This window comes from Eleutherodactylus coqui, chromosome 6 (assembly GCF_035609145.1).
Source record: "Eleutherodactylus coqui strain aEleCoq1 chromosome 6, aEleCoq1.hap1, whole genome shotgun sequence".
NCBI classification, from domain to species: Eukaryota; Metazoa; Chordata; class Amphibia; order Anura; family Eleutherodactylidae; genus Eleutherodactylus; species Eleutherodactylus coqui.
Window position 1 is genome coordinate 144,459,507 of NC_089842.1, and position 18,103 is coordinate 144,477,609.

General features: G+C 41.7%; 1 protein-coding gene across 4 annotated transcripts in view; it reads left to right on the top strand.

Moving 5' to 3' along the window:
• LOC136632724 (dickkopf-related protein 3-like) overlaps positions 1-18,103 on the top strand; it is a 62,732-nt gene that overhangs the window by 30,870 nt on the left and 13,759 nt on the right. Inside the window, exons 1-3 of one of the 4 annotated variants that reach the window (XM_066607803.1) lie at positions 9,018-9,212; positions 13,506-13,558; positions 17,979-18,047. In XM_066607803.1, the coding sequence (XP_066463900.1) occupies positions 9,122-9,212; positions 13,506-13,558; positions 17,979-18,047 (213 nt within the window). In that variant the 5' untranslated portion in view covers positions 9,018-9,121. Of the gene's footprint in view, positions 1-9,017; positions 9,213-13,505; positions 13,559-17,978; positions 18,048-18,103 lie in introns of those variants that run through there. The other 3 variants (XM_066607804.1, XM_066607805.1, XM_066607806.1) reach the window with 3 other exon arrangements.

The window sequence follows — 18,103 nt, forward strand, 5'->3', positions numbered from 1 at the left end:
AAATTTTAGCCTGGGAGGTAAGCACACAGCACTGGCCAATGAGTAGTGGTCCAACCTAATGTGTTCAAATAGTGGAATCAGACGTGGAATTTTCTCTAAAACTTTGGCAGAAATTCACACACGTTTTTTTCCCTGTCAATGGACAAAATCTGCATGCAGAATTTTCTATGTGACTGCAGGCATGTCAATTCATGCAGAAGCGCATTGGACATTCCACACATGGATACTGCCCATAGGCAGGGCTAAAACCACGTGTGGATCCGTGGCAAAATCCAAGGCAGAATAGCAACGGATTTCTGACACAGTTTTAGAGGCAGAATCCGCGTCTGTAATTCTGCATTAGAATTCGCCATGTGAACATACCCTAAGGGTGGAAACACACTGTGGCTGGCTACGCCCAGCTATACCAAACCAACAAAAGTCTTGTAACATAAATGCAGTCCCAGAACATACAGCACCAGAGCCAAGCTCATAAAATAAATACCACAACAAAACCAATCTCATAACAAATACAGCAGCACAACCAAGGTCACAAAATACATACAGCACCAGAACCAAGCTCATAAAATGAATACAGCACTAGAGCCTGCTTCTACAACTCCTAATGAATTTCTCAGTGCGTCCTTATGCTAATAGTGCCCCTGCTGTTGCCCCACTAAATAATAGAGCCACTTCTATGGCCCCAATAAGTAATAGTGCCCCGTTGTTAGTGCAAAACTAATAGTGCCCCGCTGTGGTCCCACTAAGTAATAGGACCTGTAAATGATCCCACTTGGTAATAAGACCCATCTGTGGCCTCAATAGTAAAACTGAATCCATTAATGGCCCCCAGTAATAATAGTGTTCCCATTAATGCCCCAGTAATTATAGTAATTCTGTTAAAGGCCGCAATAGTAGTCATGACCCTCCTAGTAACCCCAGTAGTAATAATGATTCTCCATAGTGGCCCCAGTAGTAATAGTATCCTCTATAGTGGCCCCAGTAGTAATTTTGTCAAGCATAGTGAACCCAGTAGTAATAGTGACCCCCCCATAGTGACCCCAGTAGTAATAGTGACACCCCCCCCCCCTCCACATAGTGACTCCAGTAGTAATATTGTCCCCTATAGTGGCTGGCGTAGTAATAGAAATGTCCCAATAGTGGCACCAGTAGAAATAATGTACCCCATAGTGTCCCACCTGGTGGCCTCAGTAGTAATCATGGCTCCATTATTAATAGTGTTCCCCATAGTGGCTCTAGTAGTAATTGTGTTCCACATATTGGTTCCAGTACTGATGGGGTCCCCCATAGTGGCCCCAGTAATAATAGGGCCACAATTCAGAGCTTACAGTATCTTCCTGATACAGACACAGTCATGTAGTAGACTGGACCTAAAGTCTGGTACAACACTGCACACTTATGAGAGGTTATGCAGCGTGTGCAGTGTTCGACTGGATGCCAAGTCCTGTCTCCTGTTTGACTGTGTCTGCATAAGATACTGTAAGTTTTGCAAGAGGCCCAAAAGTAATTACTGAGGGCCCAAGGAAAGCTCATGTTTGCTTGCCCCTGTCCCAGCCCACCCCCGATTCACACATCATAATAATCAGAATATATGTCTAACTGGAGATTATGAACTCACCTACGGTGGTGCAGAATATGAAACAAGAGGTCAGAGGGTAACATGTTGAGTCAGAAACAGTACACAAGTGTCATGGAGTCATATATTTTCTTAGCACAGCCCATTCTGATCAAAGGTCTTACACTACTGTAACTTTAAGGTTGAATGTCCACTTGCGTCTTTGATTTTCGGAACCCGCATGGGAGATCCACAAATCAAAGCCGCCCATATAGATGCATTAGCATCCGCAAACGATTTAAAAGCATGTAGATGCCATTTTCTCCCGCAGCATGCTTTATTTTGGCAGCAGATTCCACGGAACGGCTTCCACAGCTGTTGTTTTGGCTGTGCCACGGATTCCGCGGGACGGCTCCCCCAGCTGCCGTTTTGGCTGTGCCGCAGATTCTGCGGGAGAACAGGAGATTTAAAGAAAAAAGCCTTGTGCATGTGTCCGGCACGTCCGGATGCATCCACCAGTAGAAAGAAGATCCGGTCGTTGCAGAGAAGATCCGCATGCGGGCAGGAATGGTAAGAAAACCTATTTTCTCCCAATGTCTGCGGGCACGCAGGGATTCCGCTGCGGGATTCAGCAGTGGAATCCATGCATGCAAGTGGACATTGGGCCTAACTCTTCTAGTCCAATAGTGTCAACTTCTCTAAACCTGCACTGTCCATCTATTCCACCACTGTAAAGGCCAATTTACATTCAACGAGTATCACTCAAAATTCATTTAAACGACCGCAAATGAGCAATAATTGTTACATGTAAATGCTGCCATCATGCAATTTTCATCTGAACGATGATTTTAAGGTGAACTTAAAATCCACTGTTCAGCTGCAGAGAGAGAAAGTACCTCTCAACCAATGGTATGCTATGTTTTCTGTGGGAGGCAGAAGATTACATTGTATTCTGCTGGCAGCCCTGATTAGAGCAATGTAGCTGTGTGCAGAGCCCAGCGTGTGTTTAATAACACGCTGGGCTCTACAAACAGCTCCTGGAGTCCCTTTTACATGCAAATGAAGATGATAAAGTGTTAATGGACATTAGTGTCCATTAACACTTTATGCAAAAAGATTGCTAAAACTTTCAATCTTTCAATCGTTTGAAAGATTATCTTTGCTTGCAAATAGGCCTTTATGCAATGTGGCATATTAGCACAAAACAGTGCATAGTCAACAGCAATATGTCAGCCATTGCCACCTGCTTAGCTACTGTATCGTGAGCAAGGTTTTGTCAGAGAGAGGTGAACTTCAGGCTGCGATGGAGCACTAGTTGGCATAATGTATAGATGCCTTAATCAGCTGTAGAGCCAAGAGAGGTGGGGTGGTGCACAGTACATAGACTGGAAAAATGTAGGAGGAAACTGACTAAGTCCAGCATCTGCACATATCAGCTCTCGGTTTCAATTCTTGATGGATTTTACTCCAACATACTTTACTTTAAGCCTTATATACGAAATGGAAATCTTAGTAATTTTCCACCTCAGTGCAGGTAGATAGATATGAGATAGATAGATAGATAGATAGATAGATAGATATGAGATAGATAGATAGATAGATAGATAGATAGATAGATAGATAGATAGATAGATATGAGATAGATAGATATGAGATAGATAGATATGAGATAGATAGATAGATATGAGATAGATAGATAAATAGATAGATAGATAATTAGATAGATAGATATGAGATAGATAGATAGATAGATAGATAGATAGATAGATAGATAGTATCTATTATCTCATTTCTATCTATCATCTATGTAAAAATAATATATATATAATCTGATTTCAATAATTATAACACCATGTTTTTGCTATTAGAGAATGTTTTTGTTATTTTCTCCACATCAAAGCTGCCCTCTACTGGTGCGATTTCTCACTTCAATTCTGTTGTTTGTTTTTTCAAAGTGCGATGTTTGTGTTAAAACATAGTGATACAGTATATAGAAAACCAACATCATGCTAAAACAAAAACAACAGCTGTTTAGGATTTGTCATCCAACTTTTTCAGACTAATGTCTGGCAAATCTGCCTCGCTATGTAATGATAGTTATTTCACCCCATGTGAGCGCATTATTAGGTGCATTCACCGTTTAAAATATGGAAAAATGGCTTGGACGATTAATATTTAGGATATTATCTGCATCCAGGTAGAAAAGGAATGGAAAGGTGAAAATCATCATATATTCACCCTAATCCAGGTGCTGTCACAGCCGCTACATGTGGTCTTTAGTAACATCGTACTACTATCAGTGATTGGCTGCCGTGATCACCTGACCCAGCTCTATATAATATGTCACCACCTAGTGATGACCATAGGAAGAGAAGACGCATGGGTTTGCAGTGACTGCGGTTGGGGGAACTACACCCAATGTGAAATGTTATTATAAACAGTTTTTCTTCCTTTGTGATTTTTGGAGATAAAACTCCTGCACTATGAAGGGGTATACGGTACATTTGTATATTTATGCTGACCAAGGCGTATTTCATACAAACATAATCAGGTGCATTATTGCACCCATTTTACAACCACAAGTTGATGCCTGATTGTAGGTTTAATGACCTCAACAAACAGCACCAATGACCGCTATGATGTTGTTAGGCTAGTGCTATATGGTGACTTTGGCACATATTGTGCAACCAAAGATCTCTGTGAAGCCTTGTGACCTTGCACTCTCATTGAAGACAGTTTTGTTACACTGTGACCTGAAAGCTGCAGCGACCCATGGAGTGCCAAAAATTCACCAAGGTTGGATTTTTTTGTAATCTGCGGGTTGCGATAACTTGCAAAGTGCACCATGATCACATTGACTTCAATGAAAAGGCAAGATTGGGGGACTATACAGTGATCTTTGGTTGTGGCCAAAATCACCATGTAGCCCTACCCTTAAATGGGGTGTTGAGTTATAAACTCTTTATGGCCTATCATCAAGTGAGGTCATCAATAGATCAGTGGAGGTCTGTCGCCAGGCACCCCCGCTAACAAGCTGTTCTCTGGTCTGGTGTGCTCGTGCACTGAGCTTATTTCTGCAAGAAGCAGACAGCTCTATCGCACTACAGTGGCCTAGCTTGGTATTGCAGACCTATTAGCTATTTATTGTAGAGGAAACTTGGCCTCCACTACCAAGCCAGACCAGAAATCAACTCAGTGCAGATACGTATTAGTCCAGTATAAGCAAGGGTCCTGGGCAATGGATTCCTACTGCTCTACTATTGATGACTTATCTCCAGAGGATAGGCCATAAATAGTTTACACTTATGGTGGCCATACACCTGAGCATTTGGTGAAAAACTATCCCGACCACTGCCCCAATCTATCCATACACATGCACACTTTGTTCAATGTGCTTGCGTTCTCATTAGGGAGAGGGGAATAAGCTGCTGACAAACTCTTCTGATGACTGCTTATCGTACTTGAGAACAAAAAGATTAGGCATGTTGAAACTCAACATGCCAATCCTTTTTCCTCGACAGGTGCTGAACACACGTCACCTGAACATATAATAGACATTAGATACTTAGTCAGTCATGGGCTTGGCCAACCCTTGTGTAATGTATATGACCACCTTTAGTTTGGTTAACTATACTGATGGTTCAGGAAGGGTATTAGATGAGGTGCATTACACTCAAACTACTTGGACTACAGCTCCATATACAAACCTCTAACTTCCAAATGTATCAACCAACATTGAAGCTTTGTGCTTCATCTTGGACAACTGAAATTTCCACACCGGTAACATTCTTCATAGTATTTAGTATTTGCGAGGTGCATTGGGCCTGGATTCAATTTGTATATTATTTGGGTTTTATAATGAATTATAAGAATTTGTATGTGGATGTCCTTGGAAAGTTCTTAAGTCTTTGTGAAATACAGACTGTTCTATTTTTTTGGACAGGATAATTTTAAAAAATTTGCAATTGTTTGTGTGACGGAATGAAGGTATTTTGATATCCTTCTGAATTTTGGATGAACATATCTTATGGATGTGATCTTTATGTAGTGTCTATGGCCAATTTATAATGCTTAAAGGGAACCTGTCACATTCCCACAGTAGCATATACTAAGTTAGGGGATGTGACAGGATGCGGGTGAGGTATTTTGTATACTCACCCACGATTAAGCAGTGTCTCCCTCTGACGTTAGCATATCTCGTATGGTGCTCCTATCCCATAGGCTTCTATAGGAGAGCGTGCACACGGGACTCTGTGTCAGATTTTCGGATTGTGTGCCGACTTCACAGGGTGACAGAGCAGGATTGCGGAAGCGGGACAATATAAAAACTACATCACCTGCCTCCCTGTCATGTCCCCTAACAGCACCATAATTTAGTTTGTGGTGTTGTGTGGACGTGATAATTTTCCTTTCTTATATTGGGGGTCGTACACATTGATTTGATTGGACATTGTGTAATGTTTTATTTCCCCTGTAGTAGTGCTGAAGGGAAATTGAAGACTTACTGCCTGGTTTTCCAGCATTGGCACACTTTGTGATAGCTTTTTGTGAAAGGATTATTCTTACAAGTAGGGATTGTCAAAACTGGAGAACCTTTTTACCACTAATTAACCATCATGATTACTTGTATGGGACAGGTTCCATTATTTAGGTGTTACATTTACACTGTGTGTAGTAACACTGATGGTGTTATAACTCACAACATTCATCCTCACACACAATTATTTCTCCTTTGGCAAAAAGATATTCCTGCAACTCACTGGAACCACCATGGGCAGTAAAATGGCACCACAATATGCCAACCTTTTCATGGCAAAACTGGAGAGTGACTTTCTGGCCTCCTGCCCCAGCAAACCATTGGCCTACTACTGCTACTGGACGAACACCAAAGAAGAACAAGTAAAATTACAAGAGAGATTCAATGCATTCTACCCCACCATAAACCTGGCATTAAGATACTCATATACTGAAATCAAATTTTTGGAAATCACCATGAAAATTTCAAACAACTCAATACAGACATCCCTATACTGAAAACCAATTGATCGGCCCACATACCTCATATGGGACAGTTTCCACCCTAAACATATCAAAAAGTCCATTGTTTACAGCCAGGCCATCAGGTATAACCGGATCTGCTCCAACCCAACAGACAGAGAAGAACATCTATAACATCTTAATCTGTTAGTAACCACCGCATTGCCTTTTTGAGTCATGGTTTGCTGGGCTTTAATCTCCATGGCTGTAAAAACATGCTTCCTCTGAGGATTAAAGCCCTGCGGGCTGTGGACGTGACAGCTCCATGCTGACAGCTACCATATGTAGCCAAAAACCTGGAGCTGTCATTGTGAAACACTGGAAGCCCCCACCTCCTAGCCACCAGATACCGGCAATCGCATTAAAGTGAATACAAAGTTTAAAAAAGTTAACGTTTCAGCTCCCCTCACGCGTCATCTGCGATATGCCACGGCGTTCTGGTCTTCCAGGACCTGGCACTGGCATCTGCGCATGCGCGCCAGACGTTATTATGTCACGCGCATGCACAGAAGGTCGGGAGGCCTGGGAAATTTAAAAATTCTCTGCTACGGCTAGTATGTGTAGCCAAAAGAGCAGGGAGCTGTCAACAGGAGCTGCTGTTTGCGGTTCCCAGTCACATGATCACCATTATCTAATGGATAAGTTTGTTTCATCTTCCCTAACGAATCATATCAGTGAGGAGAGATGAAATTACATACCTAAGGCCCCCGGATTTATCCGCGACCTCACCACGGCTTCTGCTCATGCGCCCATGGCCAAAATGGTGGACCCATGAGCAAAAGCCGTAGATTGCCGTGGTAATTTTAAATCTCCCTGCTCCTGGCTACCAAATATAGCCAAGATCTACCGGTGGACTGCAGTACGCAGTCCTTGGTCATGTGATCGCCGTAAAAGTAAAAGAAAGTTAAAGTTCCTGTCACAAACCCAAGCCTGTGAGGGGAGGTGATATTACTTGCCTAAGGCCTCTGGCGATGTCCCCCGATAGGATCTCTATCTGCGGATCGTTTCCCAGCTTTGCCGCATGCGCCTATCACCAAAATGGCGGACGCAAGCGCAGAAGCTGGGGAGGGTCCAGATTTTTAAATGTGCATCCAGAATAAAGTAAACAGCTGGAAATATATACCTCATCAAACTTTGAACAGTACGTTTGCACATATTTGAGATATTGCAGTTGAAAATGTGATAAAATAGAAAAAAAAATTCAACATTTTCCTAATTTTGGCACTTTTGATAAATATACACAAATTCTATCTGTCTATTTTTACCACCTAAATGAAGTACAACATGTGGCAAAAAAACAATGTCTGAATTACTTGTATGTGCAAAACCTTTACGGAGTTATTCTATGTTAAAGTGACACATGTCAGATTTCCGAACTTTGGCCTGGTCATTAAGATGCAAACAGGCCTGGTCACTATGGGGTTAAAAGGATATTTTTAAATCAGGGCTACCATCCCACCTCAATTGATGACCAAATCATCAGAGCCACCAGGATATACCCAGAAATCAACTACTCCAATACACAGAGAAGAAAGGAAACAATCGTGTACCTCTAGTAGTGACCTACAATTCACAGCTAGAGTTACTAAGGAAAACCGTAAAGAAACTCAATCATACCCAACACAAGTATGACCATTTGAAAATCATATTCTCCGACCCTCCCCTGGGACATTCACATGTTCCTTGTCTGATGTTGTGAAACTGATCTTGTGCAGTAAATGTCCTGTTGGGGGGCTTTATGTTGAAGAAACAGGACAAACAATGAAAGCGAAAATGAGGTCTCACTGCCACACAATTAAAGAAAGAAAGAAAGACAGAATTACCTGTGGCCAAGCATTTTTCTAGTCATAGACACAACATAAAACACATGAAAGTCACCATATTAAAAGGCAATTTCAAATCCCAAAGCCATAAACGAATTTGGGAGTACAAACTTCTAACAACTTTTGACACTTTCAGCAGAGGCCTAAATTCATTAAGAGGATTCATGCGTGACTGGGAAGTATGAGAAATCTATAGCACAGATTACACTCTGGCCTGCTGAACCCCCAACACTAATTCAGAGACCATAAAACTTTCACATCTTTATCAGTGGACTATTTAAGTATTTACTTCTCTACTCATCCTGTTCTGATAAAAAAATAATTAATTGCAAATTAATCACATCCATGTCTGTGCCTTTTCAAAAGTATGTGTGTACATATATATGCATGCCTCTTCAGATCTATTTCATTATGCCTGAGGAAGGACCCAAAGTAGGTTGGAAAGCTCGCTATCATATCATGTATTTTTGATAGCCATTAAAAGGTATCATGTCTACAAGATTACTTGGTTTCTCTTACTGATAACAATCACATTTAGCAGCACTACTTTACATCTAGGTTTTTCTTTATCTTCCTCTGGATTTCTGTTGTGACTGGGTTTAAGTTCAGTAGACCGAGTCTGATTTCAATGAAAAAAACATGAGATGAAGCAGATAATGACTGGAATAAATGAAACCCAACACAGGTGAATTACAAACTCTTCGCCATGATCATGCCTCACAAGAAAACCTCTATGCCGCAGATACTGCACCCTTCAACGATCAATTGTTTTGTTCTTACACACCCTTGCCCTAAAGGTAAGGTTGGTTCATTTATCTTCAGCCAGTTTACTGCTTTCTTTCCTTCTTTGAGATTCAGATTTTCCAAGGGCTGGTCTGAGGTTCTTGTCTAGAGTCAGCTTTATACAAAATGTGCGCATTTTACAACTATTATTGCTGAATGTTTCCAGTCAAGAAAGAAAAAAATTATATACTCAATTTACATGTTTTACATTAAAAAAAAAAATCTACGTGTTTGAAAATTCCTTTTGTTACTCAGTTGATAATGACCAGAACCAGATAACCAGGTACAGATGTAACTTTCTTAGGTACTGGAATGACTGACAGCAGAAGCCATTGCAGTTAAATGGTTGAACATTTGTGGGATGAAAATATTCTTGCAGACTAATCTAAATATTATTTACTCAAGTTACTAAATAAGAAAAAAGTGCTAATGTATTAAAAAATATAGTATTTAAAAATGTTTGACATTTTTTCATGTTTATAAATAGAGATGAGCGAGCACGCTCGGTAAAGGCAGATACTCGAGTGAGCATCACTCTTCTCAAGTATCTGCATACTCGTCTGAGCAATTGTGAGGGGGGGGGGGAGTGAGAGAGATCTCTCTCTCCCCTCCGCTCCCAACCGCTCACCCTCCGCTCACCCATAACTCCCCCCCCTCGCCCCACAATTGCTCGGACAAGTATGCAGATACTCGAGAAGACCAATGCTCTCTCAAGTATCTGCCTTTACCGAGTGTGCTCGCTCATCTCTATTTATAAGCTACATGTTACATTTTCTCACCAGAGAAGTGGATCCTTTTAGCCCCAGTAGATTCTGCTCTAGCTAAACTTAGCTGCAACATCGAAGAATTCTTCTTACCTTTATGGCCAGTTTCGCACGACCGGATTTGAATTGCTGATTCAGCGATCGGCGTCCGCGTGTATGACCTTTTTTAAAGCACAGGGACGGAAAGGCATGCATTTTCGAATTTTCCTGCACATTCACATGTACAAATTAGGCATTCCGCGAGCAGAAGAAAAATCGCAGCATGTTCTGTTTTACCACCGAATATGTATGGATGGCCTCAATTAATGTCAATGGAGGCGTGCGACATTGCATATGGGCTGTGGGTATCCATGTCATCGCTAAGCGATGGAGTAGGAAATACAAACAAGCAAAAAAGAAACCTGTACTGCGCATGACCGTCTGCGAGCCTCCGCAGTCATACGCAATACTGTTAACGGTTGTACGCAGGGTCACTGGCCAGGATCAAATACAGAATCCGCTGTAGGCCTCTCGCATGCGGAATCCGACCCGCTCATGTGAGCCCAGCCTAAGAGACCTTTCACAATAGGCAGAATAATTCCGCCATGACACAGTGGAATTTGCCACACCAAATCCACAGGGCTAACTGCAGATTTTGGTGCAGAATTGCAAGCTGATTTAAGCCATTTTCTTTTCGCATCAAAGTACATATGAAGCTGTGAAGATTTTGGTGTAGAATTTACGGTGACTTGTAGTATAGAACACGGAATATTCCGCCATGTGAAAAGTCCCGTAGGGCTGTATCCAACTCTTGGAAATATTTGGAACCCTTTGTGACTGGTCTATTTTTCACCTTAATGATCAGGCATGTTTTTTTCGCTTTTGCGGTACATGCACATTTAGGTTTTAGGAAGTTGCTCTCGACATTCTCAGGTGGAACTCGGATTGGACAGCACACGGACTGTCTGTGTGCAGTCCGATGTGCAGGACACTGGACATTGACATGTGCTATTTTCGTCTGAAAATCGCCCAAGAATAGGACATGCAGTGATTTTCTTTATTCGGACTATTTGGGTAAAAACAAGCCCATGTACAAACACTCAGTCAAATGAATGTGTGCTATTTCTGTCCGATTTTTTACATTACAAGTTCCAAGAACCATAACATTTTTATTTTTCGTAGCCACAGCCATATGAGATCTTGTTTTTTGCGGGAAGAGTTGTATCTTTTAGTAATACTACTTTGGCTTACATATAATGTATTCTTTAACTTTTAGTCATTTTTTTTGGAGGGATGGGAAAAAAATTAAATTCTGCCATTTTTTTTAGCTTTTCTTTTATGGGGTTTGCCTTACATTATAAATTACAGGTTTTGTCTTCTTATGTGTTACTATTTTTCTATAATAAAAATACTTTAAGGGCTTAACGGACGAATGTGTATATACACGTTTTTGCACGCGTGAAACTCACACCTGCAAAACGTGACAAACGTGATTCCAATAGGTTCATTCTCATGAGTGTGTTTCTAGCGTGCAAATCCTGTGCACCAGAAAAAATACAACCTTCCCTATCTTTCTGCGTGTTGTGCAGAAAGCTGTCATAGACGGCAATGACAGGTTTAAAATATCAAGGGGAAGGGTGTGACCCTGCGGACAACCCTTGTTAATGCGCTCCGTTGGGGTGAGCATATTTGCGCATACGTTTGTCTGTTGAAGCACTAAATGAATAATTGTATTTACACTGTCACATTAGAAAATCCATAACATTTTTATTTTTCCACCAACAGTAGGATGACTTTTAGTTTCCATTCGTACCATTTTGGAGTAAATGCAACTTTTTGATTGTTTTTTATTGCATTTTATACAAGCCAGAGTCAATACAATTATGGCAATGCTAAATTTATATATATTTTAATGTTTTATCACTTTGGTACAATGAAAGCCATTTTCATTAAAAAAAATTGTATTTGTATTGCCACTTCCCTGCCGCCAATCACCATGAACTAGCATGGTATGTATGCACGTGTAATACACACAAGATAGAACATGCTGCGATTTTTCTTGCACACGTATTTCGTGCAATATGTGTGAGCGGCAACATGGGAGCCTATGGCAGATTGGCACAGCATATGAAACATGCAAAACCCGTGCACCTAATAGTCAGTCACCACACGCTCCTGTGAGCCCAGCCCTAATAACACCAGAAAAAGACACAAATACTTATATATAAAAATAGTACAAAAATTGCATCTTCATATATTGCAAAAAAGCTGAACTTATTTGGATAATAATACCAATGGCATCCATTAAAAGTCAGAGGTCCTGAGCAGGAGCCCCTCCTCTTCAACATTCATATGCTATAAGACTGGGTCCACACAGGGCGGAATCCTGCTGGAAATCTCGCAGTTTTGCCACAGCGAAAAATCGCGAGATTTTTACCAGGAAAGCGCAGCTTCAAAACCTGCAGCACTTAGCCGCGGGTTTTTGGAGCAGCTCGGCCGCATGCTGTTCCTTTGAGGCCGGTGGTCCCATAGAGATTGGCCGTCCCGTGTGGACGAGATTTTTGACAAATCTCGTCTACGTGGCTGGCTAGTGCTGCAATTAGCAGCTGCAGGCGGATCTGCCGCAGCGAAATTGCGCACGGAATTTCTGCGGCAAATCCGCCCTGTGTGAACCCAGCCTAATAGAGACAAGCCAGTTAAACTAGCAATAAAAAACATGTATATATCATATATTTTCAAAACAATTATGCTTCATGCTCTCAGTCAAGAGAACGGACCATCAGTACAGTAATGAAAAAAATGCATTTAAGGAATAACTACACTTTTTTAAAAATGTACAGAATAGGCGATTCCAAGCATTTTTGCAATAGGTTTTATTGGCAGGTGATTTCTTTTTTAGATTCCAATGTGTATACAAGCGTGTACTCTTTACCTGTGTATGACCTTCCAATAATCCAGAATATTTGATAATCCAGCACCTATTAAATCTCATTGACGCTGGGTTAATGGAATTGTGAAGTATTTAGCAATGTGGGGGCATTTTTACAGTAAACCCTATTACCTTTAAACCAATAAAATCCCTGTTATTGAGGTTTTCTGACGCTGATATCCTACGATTCAATCACAAGCATTTTTCTGCAGATCTGATAATTTATGTATCTAGTGCATCTTAAGAGTTCGTTGTAGACCAGACTATAATTAAACCACCGTGTATAAACCCTGCTTACGTACAGTGAAATGAATGAGCATGTGTGCTGATTATTGACACCCAGCAGGGGGGGCTCTGCTGAGGAAGCTTCTCATTCAAGCACCATGCATTGAAGAGAATTGGTTGTGCTGCAGCAAACAGCTGTATGCATCATAAAGCCTTCCCTGTAAATTGGCTGGAGACTCAGCTGCAAGATTATTTGTCCTATGCATTTACATTGTATCTGTATACATATGGCCTATAAGTAAGCATCGTGTTGTCAGCTTGCTGCCTGGCAGAGGAAATGTCTGTCCTGCTGCCTGCCTTCTTCCTCCTTATTCTGAGCACTGTATTTACCACATCATATCCATCCCCAGGGGGCCGCAGCCAGTATGATGGGGACACAAATGCAATGGAACAGATGGAAACGGTAAGCAGCATAGCAAACACCGAATCCTCATGCATAGATGGTTGTGTTTAGAGCTAAATGCTTTAGGGAAAAGATGAATGAAATACATTAATGTCATTGGATAACCTAGTTTAAAAAGATAGGTAATTGACTTGGGTGGGTATGTAAAAAGGCTTTCCACAACTTATTCTATGAGATGACCATACATATGTCATGAGTCACTTCTCCACTGATATCAATGGGAGTAGAGAAACCTATGAGTGCTCTCAACTGTAATCAATGTTAACATCCGGGAAAAGGTGGCTGCAAGCACAGTCATTTCACCAGTGCAGAGACCCATATGTTCTACACATAGGGGAGAGGGAAGGTGATAGCCCTGATCCTCCTGGACTCCTTTCAATGTGACTTGTCTAATGCATGTGACGTATATAGATCCTTTCAGAGGTGAAGCTCTTCTTCTATGTTTATCATAACAACGTTCCTAGTCAATCAATAAGAAGGCATTGATTCTCCTTATGGAGATCTAGTTAGTAAGAAGTCTCTAAAGTAATGCTCCCTGAGAATAAAATATGCATAATGCCTCTCTATTGCCATCTGTATTCTGTAAAGTCCCTATACACACACGATTACCGCTCAAAATTCGCTCAAAAGCCATCTTTTGAGCGATAATCGTTGTGTGTAAATGTGCGCCCATCGTGCACTTACTATGCATTTTTCGTCCATCGCTGACTTCAGGTCCGCATGAAATCCTCATCCCTTAGGACAATAAGATAAGATGGACTGCAAGCTGTGTTCTCCACAGGAAGCGCTGATAACAGCTGGTAACATTGTTTAACAGCCACAGTCCTGCTAGAGAACAATTTCAATGTATTTAGAGAACAGACCATCCACTGTTTTCTAAATACAAGCAATGAAGTACTGATTAGCCCATTAGTACCTATGCAAAATGATCGCTCAGAACTGTTAGTTTCTGACGAATTTGGAGTGATCATTAGAGATGAGCGAGCATACTCGTCCGTGCTTGATGCTCGTTCGAGTATTAGAGTGCTCGAGATGCTCGTTACTCGAGACGAGCACCACGCGGTACTCATCTCGAATAAACGAGCACTGACCATTGAATTCAATGGAGCCAGCAATACAGCCGGCTCCATTGAAAGCAATGGTCTGCCGGCGATCTCAGGATGAATTTTCGGGAAGGGCGTAAAAATATAAGCCCTTACCTGAAAATCATCCTAAAATGTGTAAATATTAAAAAAAAAAGAATGTCAGCATAAAGATCGTTCTCCTCTGCCATAGCTGTAACAGCTGTGGCAGAGAAGAACGATGTTAGCCCATTGAATTCAATGGAGCCGGCAATACAGCCAGCTCCATCGAAAGCAATGGGCTGCCGGCGAGCGCGGGATGAATTTTCGGGAAGGGCTTAAAAATATAAGTCCTTACCTGAAAATCATCCTAAAATGTGTAAAAATAAAAAAAAATGTATACTCACCTTTCCGCTGCAGCCGGAGTTCAGCCGCGTCTGGCCGGCAGTTCTCCTGAACTGCTCTGAGTAGTATTCAGCAGCCGGGGATTTAAAATCCCCGCCTGCTGAATGAGCTGCCTCTGATTGGTCACAGCCTCACTAATCAGAGGCAGCTCTCACTCACACCCATTCATGAATTCATGAATGGGTGAGTGCTGCCTCTGATTGGCTCAGCGCAGGGACCAATCAGGGGCAGCTCTCAGCTGTCAATCAGAGGCAGCACTCACTCACCCATTCATGGGCTAACATCGTTCTTCTCAGAGGAGAACGATCTTTATGCTGACAGCACGGGGGGGGGGGGGGGGGGGTCTCACTCCCCCACTCGCTGGCAGCCCATTGCTTTCAATGGAGCCGGCTGTATTGCCGGCTCCATTGAATTCAATGGGCTAACATCGTTCTTCTCTGCCACAGCTGTTACAGCTGTGGCAGAGGAGAACGATCTTTATGCTGACAGTACGGGGAGGGGGGGGGGGCACTCTTGCCGCTATTGTGGCTTAATAGTGGGACCTGGGAACTTGAGATGCAGCCCAACATGTAGCCCCTCACCTGCCCTATCCGTTTCTGTGTCGTTCCCATCACTTTCGTGAATTTCCCAGATTTTCACAAATGCAAACCTTAGCGAGCATCGGCGATATACATAAATGCTCGAGTCGACCATTGACTTTAATGGGGTTCGTTACTCGAAACGAACCCTCGAGCATCGCGGGAAGTTCGACTCGAGTAACGAGCACCCGAGCATTTTGGTGCTCGCTCATCTCTAGTGATCATCTGTGTGTGTAAATGTAACTTCAGTGATTGTCTCAACATTCAGAGAGCCTTGAAATGTGATTTAGGTTATCAGTCAAAGCAGAGATAGCATCTTCTCATCAGCACTGAGCCAGAGTGACTTTACACAGAATAACAATAGTCACTCGAAAGTCGCTAAAGTATATTAAACATTGTTGTTTGCGTGCTTTTACGCACAGCGATTCTCATTCACTTGTTTAATTTCTTGATCGCTGACCAAATTGTTAAGAACATTTACACGGGTGAAATATTGTTCGATGACTACTTGTGAGGTTCTTTTTTTTGGAAAGTATTTGAAATTTTAACCCCTTCCCAACACTCGCTAATTGGTTGCTGGTCCACTGAATGCACATAAATACGTGCGAGTTGTCTTTTAGTGAACACTCACGGCTGAGGTCTCTCACTGGTTCACGTGTTTATCGTTGAAGGCTAAAACCAGTCAGAGACCACAGCAGCGAGTGTTCTTTCGAAGACCAGCAGGGACCATTCAGCCAAGGATCACCTGCACCTATTCATATGTTTTTGGAAACCAATGAGCTTTAACCCCTTAGTGACAGCCCTATTGTAAAACTACATCCTGCTGTTGCAGGACGTGTATGGAGGGAGGTAGCGCCGCTATCTCCCTCCATACAGCGCATCAGCTGTTTATTACAGCTGACACCCGCAGACAATAGCAGCGCTCGGCCGTTCGGTCGTTCGCGGCTATTAACACTTTAAATGACGCTGTCAATTCTGAATTTAAATCCCCCGAACGCTGTTCAGGGGTCCCGCACGGCCCTCCGCGGTGAGATCGGGGGAGCCGTGCAGGTTTCATGGCAGCCGGGGACCTAATGAATGGCCCCAGGGCTGCCTTAGCAGACTGCCTATCAAGCTATCCACACAGGGTGGCTTGAAAGACTGCCTTTAAAAAAGCAGTATGACGTAATGCTGTAGCATTACGTCATACTGCAGGAGTGATCAAAGCATCGCATGTTAAAGTCCCCCAGGGGGACTTCAAAGTAAAGTAAAAAAAATAATCAATAAAGTTTTTTTAATTGTTAAAAAAAAAAGTTATAAAAGTTTAAATCACCCACCTTTTGCCATATCCATTATTAAAAAATCAAAATCATAAAATAAAAATATGTATTTGATATCGCCGCGTCCGTAAAAGTCCGATCTATCAAAGAAGTGCATTATTTTTCCTGCATGGTGAACGTCATCTGAAAAAAAAAAAAAAGAACGCCAGAAATACACTTTTTTAGTTACCCTGTCTCCCAGAAAAAACGCAATAAAAAGCGATCAAAAAGTCATATGTATTCCAAATTGATACTATCGGAAACTTCAGGACATCCCGCAAAAAATGAGCCCTTGCTCAACTACGTCGACGAAAAAATAAAAAAGTTATCGCGCGCACAAAATGACCGCAGAAAATAATTGAAAAAAATTAAATATCTTAAAAAAAAAATAAAAGTACTACAGCAAAAAAAATACTATACAAGTTTGGTATCATAGCAATTTGTGTGCTGTAGAAACAGGACGCACCGAAAGATGGTGGAATGTCGTTTTTTTCCATTTCTCTCCGCTAAGAATTTTTAAAAAGTTTTTCAGTAAATTATATGGTACAATAAATAGTGGCATTGAAAAATACAACTCATCCCGCAAAAAAACAAGCCCTCATACAGCGACGTCGATGGATAAATTAAGGAGCTACGATTTTTTAAAAGGGAGTAGGAAAAAACAAAAATGGAAAAAAGCAAAAAAGCTCCGTCACTAAGGGGTTAATTGGGAAGGAAATATGTTCAAAAAAGAAGGCATAAGCCAATCAGCGTTTGGAGGGAGGTGCATACCGAACTAGGGCTCACCTCTCTGGAAAGGTGTTCTCTAGTCTTTCTGTTTACACCAGATGATAATCAACAAACAATATTTTTGGGTGAACAGAAACAAAGTGACTAGTGAACAAATTCTCACTTGTCACCGTGTTTATATGGGACAACTGTCACTTACATTCACTCTATTCAGCGACTATTTGGATAATAGTTGTCCTGTGTAACGTTACCGTGAGGTTCTAGTAGGCTATGTGAGGAGACATTGTTTGCTGACTATGGGCATGAACATGTACCAAACAGTTCAGTTGGAACTTTTTTTACTCCACAGATGAATAACAGTATGGACTCAGTGATGAATACTAAACAGGAGAAAAGATCTGAGAACCAACAAACAATGGTGAGCCACTTTGTTTGGACTAAGCAAGAATCTTAAAGAGGTCACCTCTCCCAACT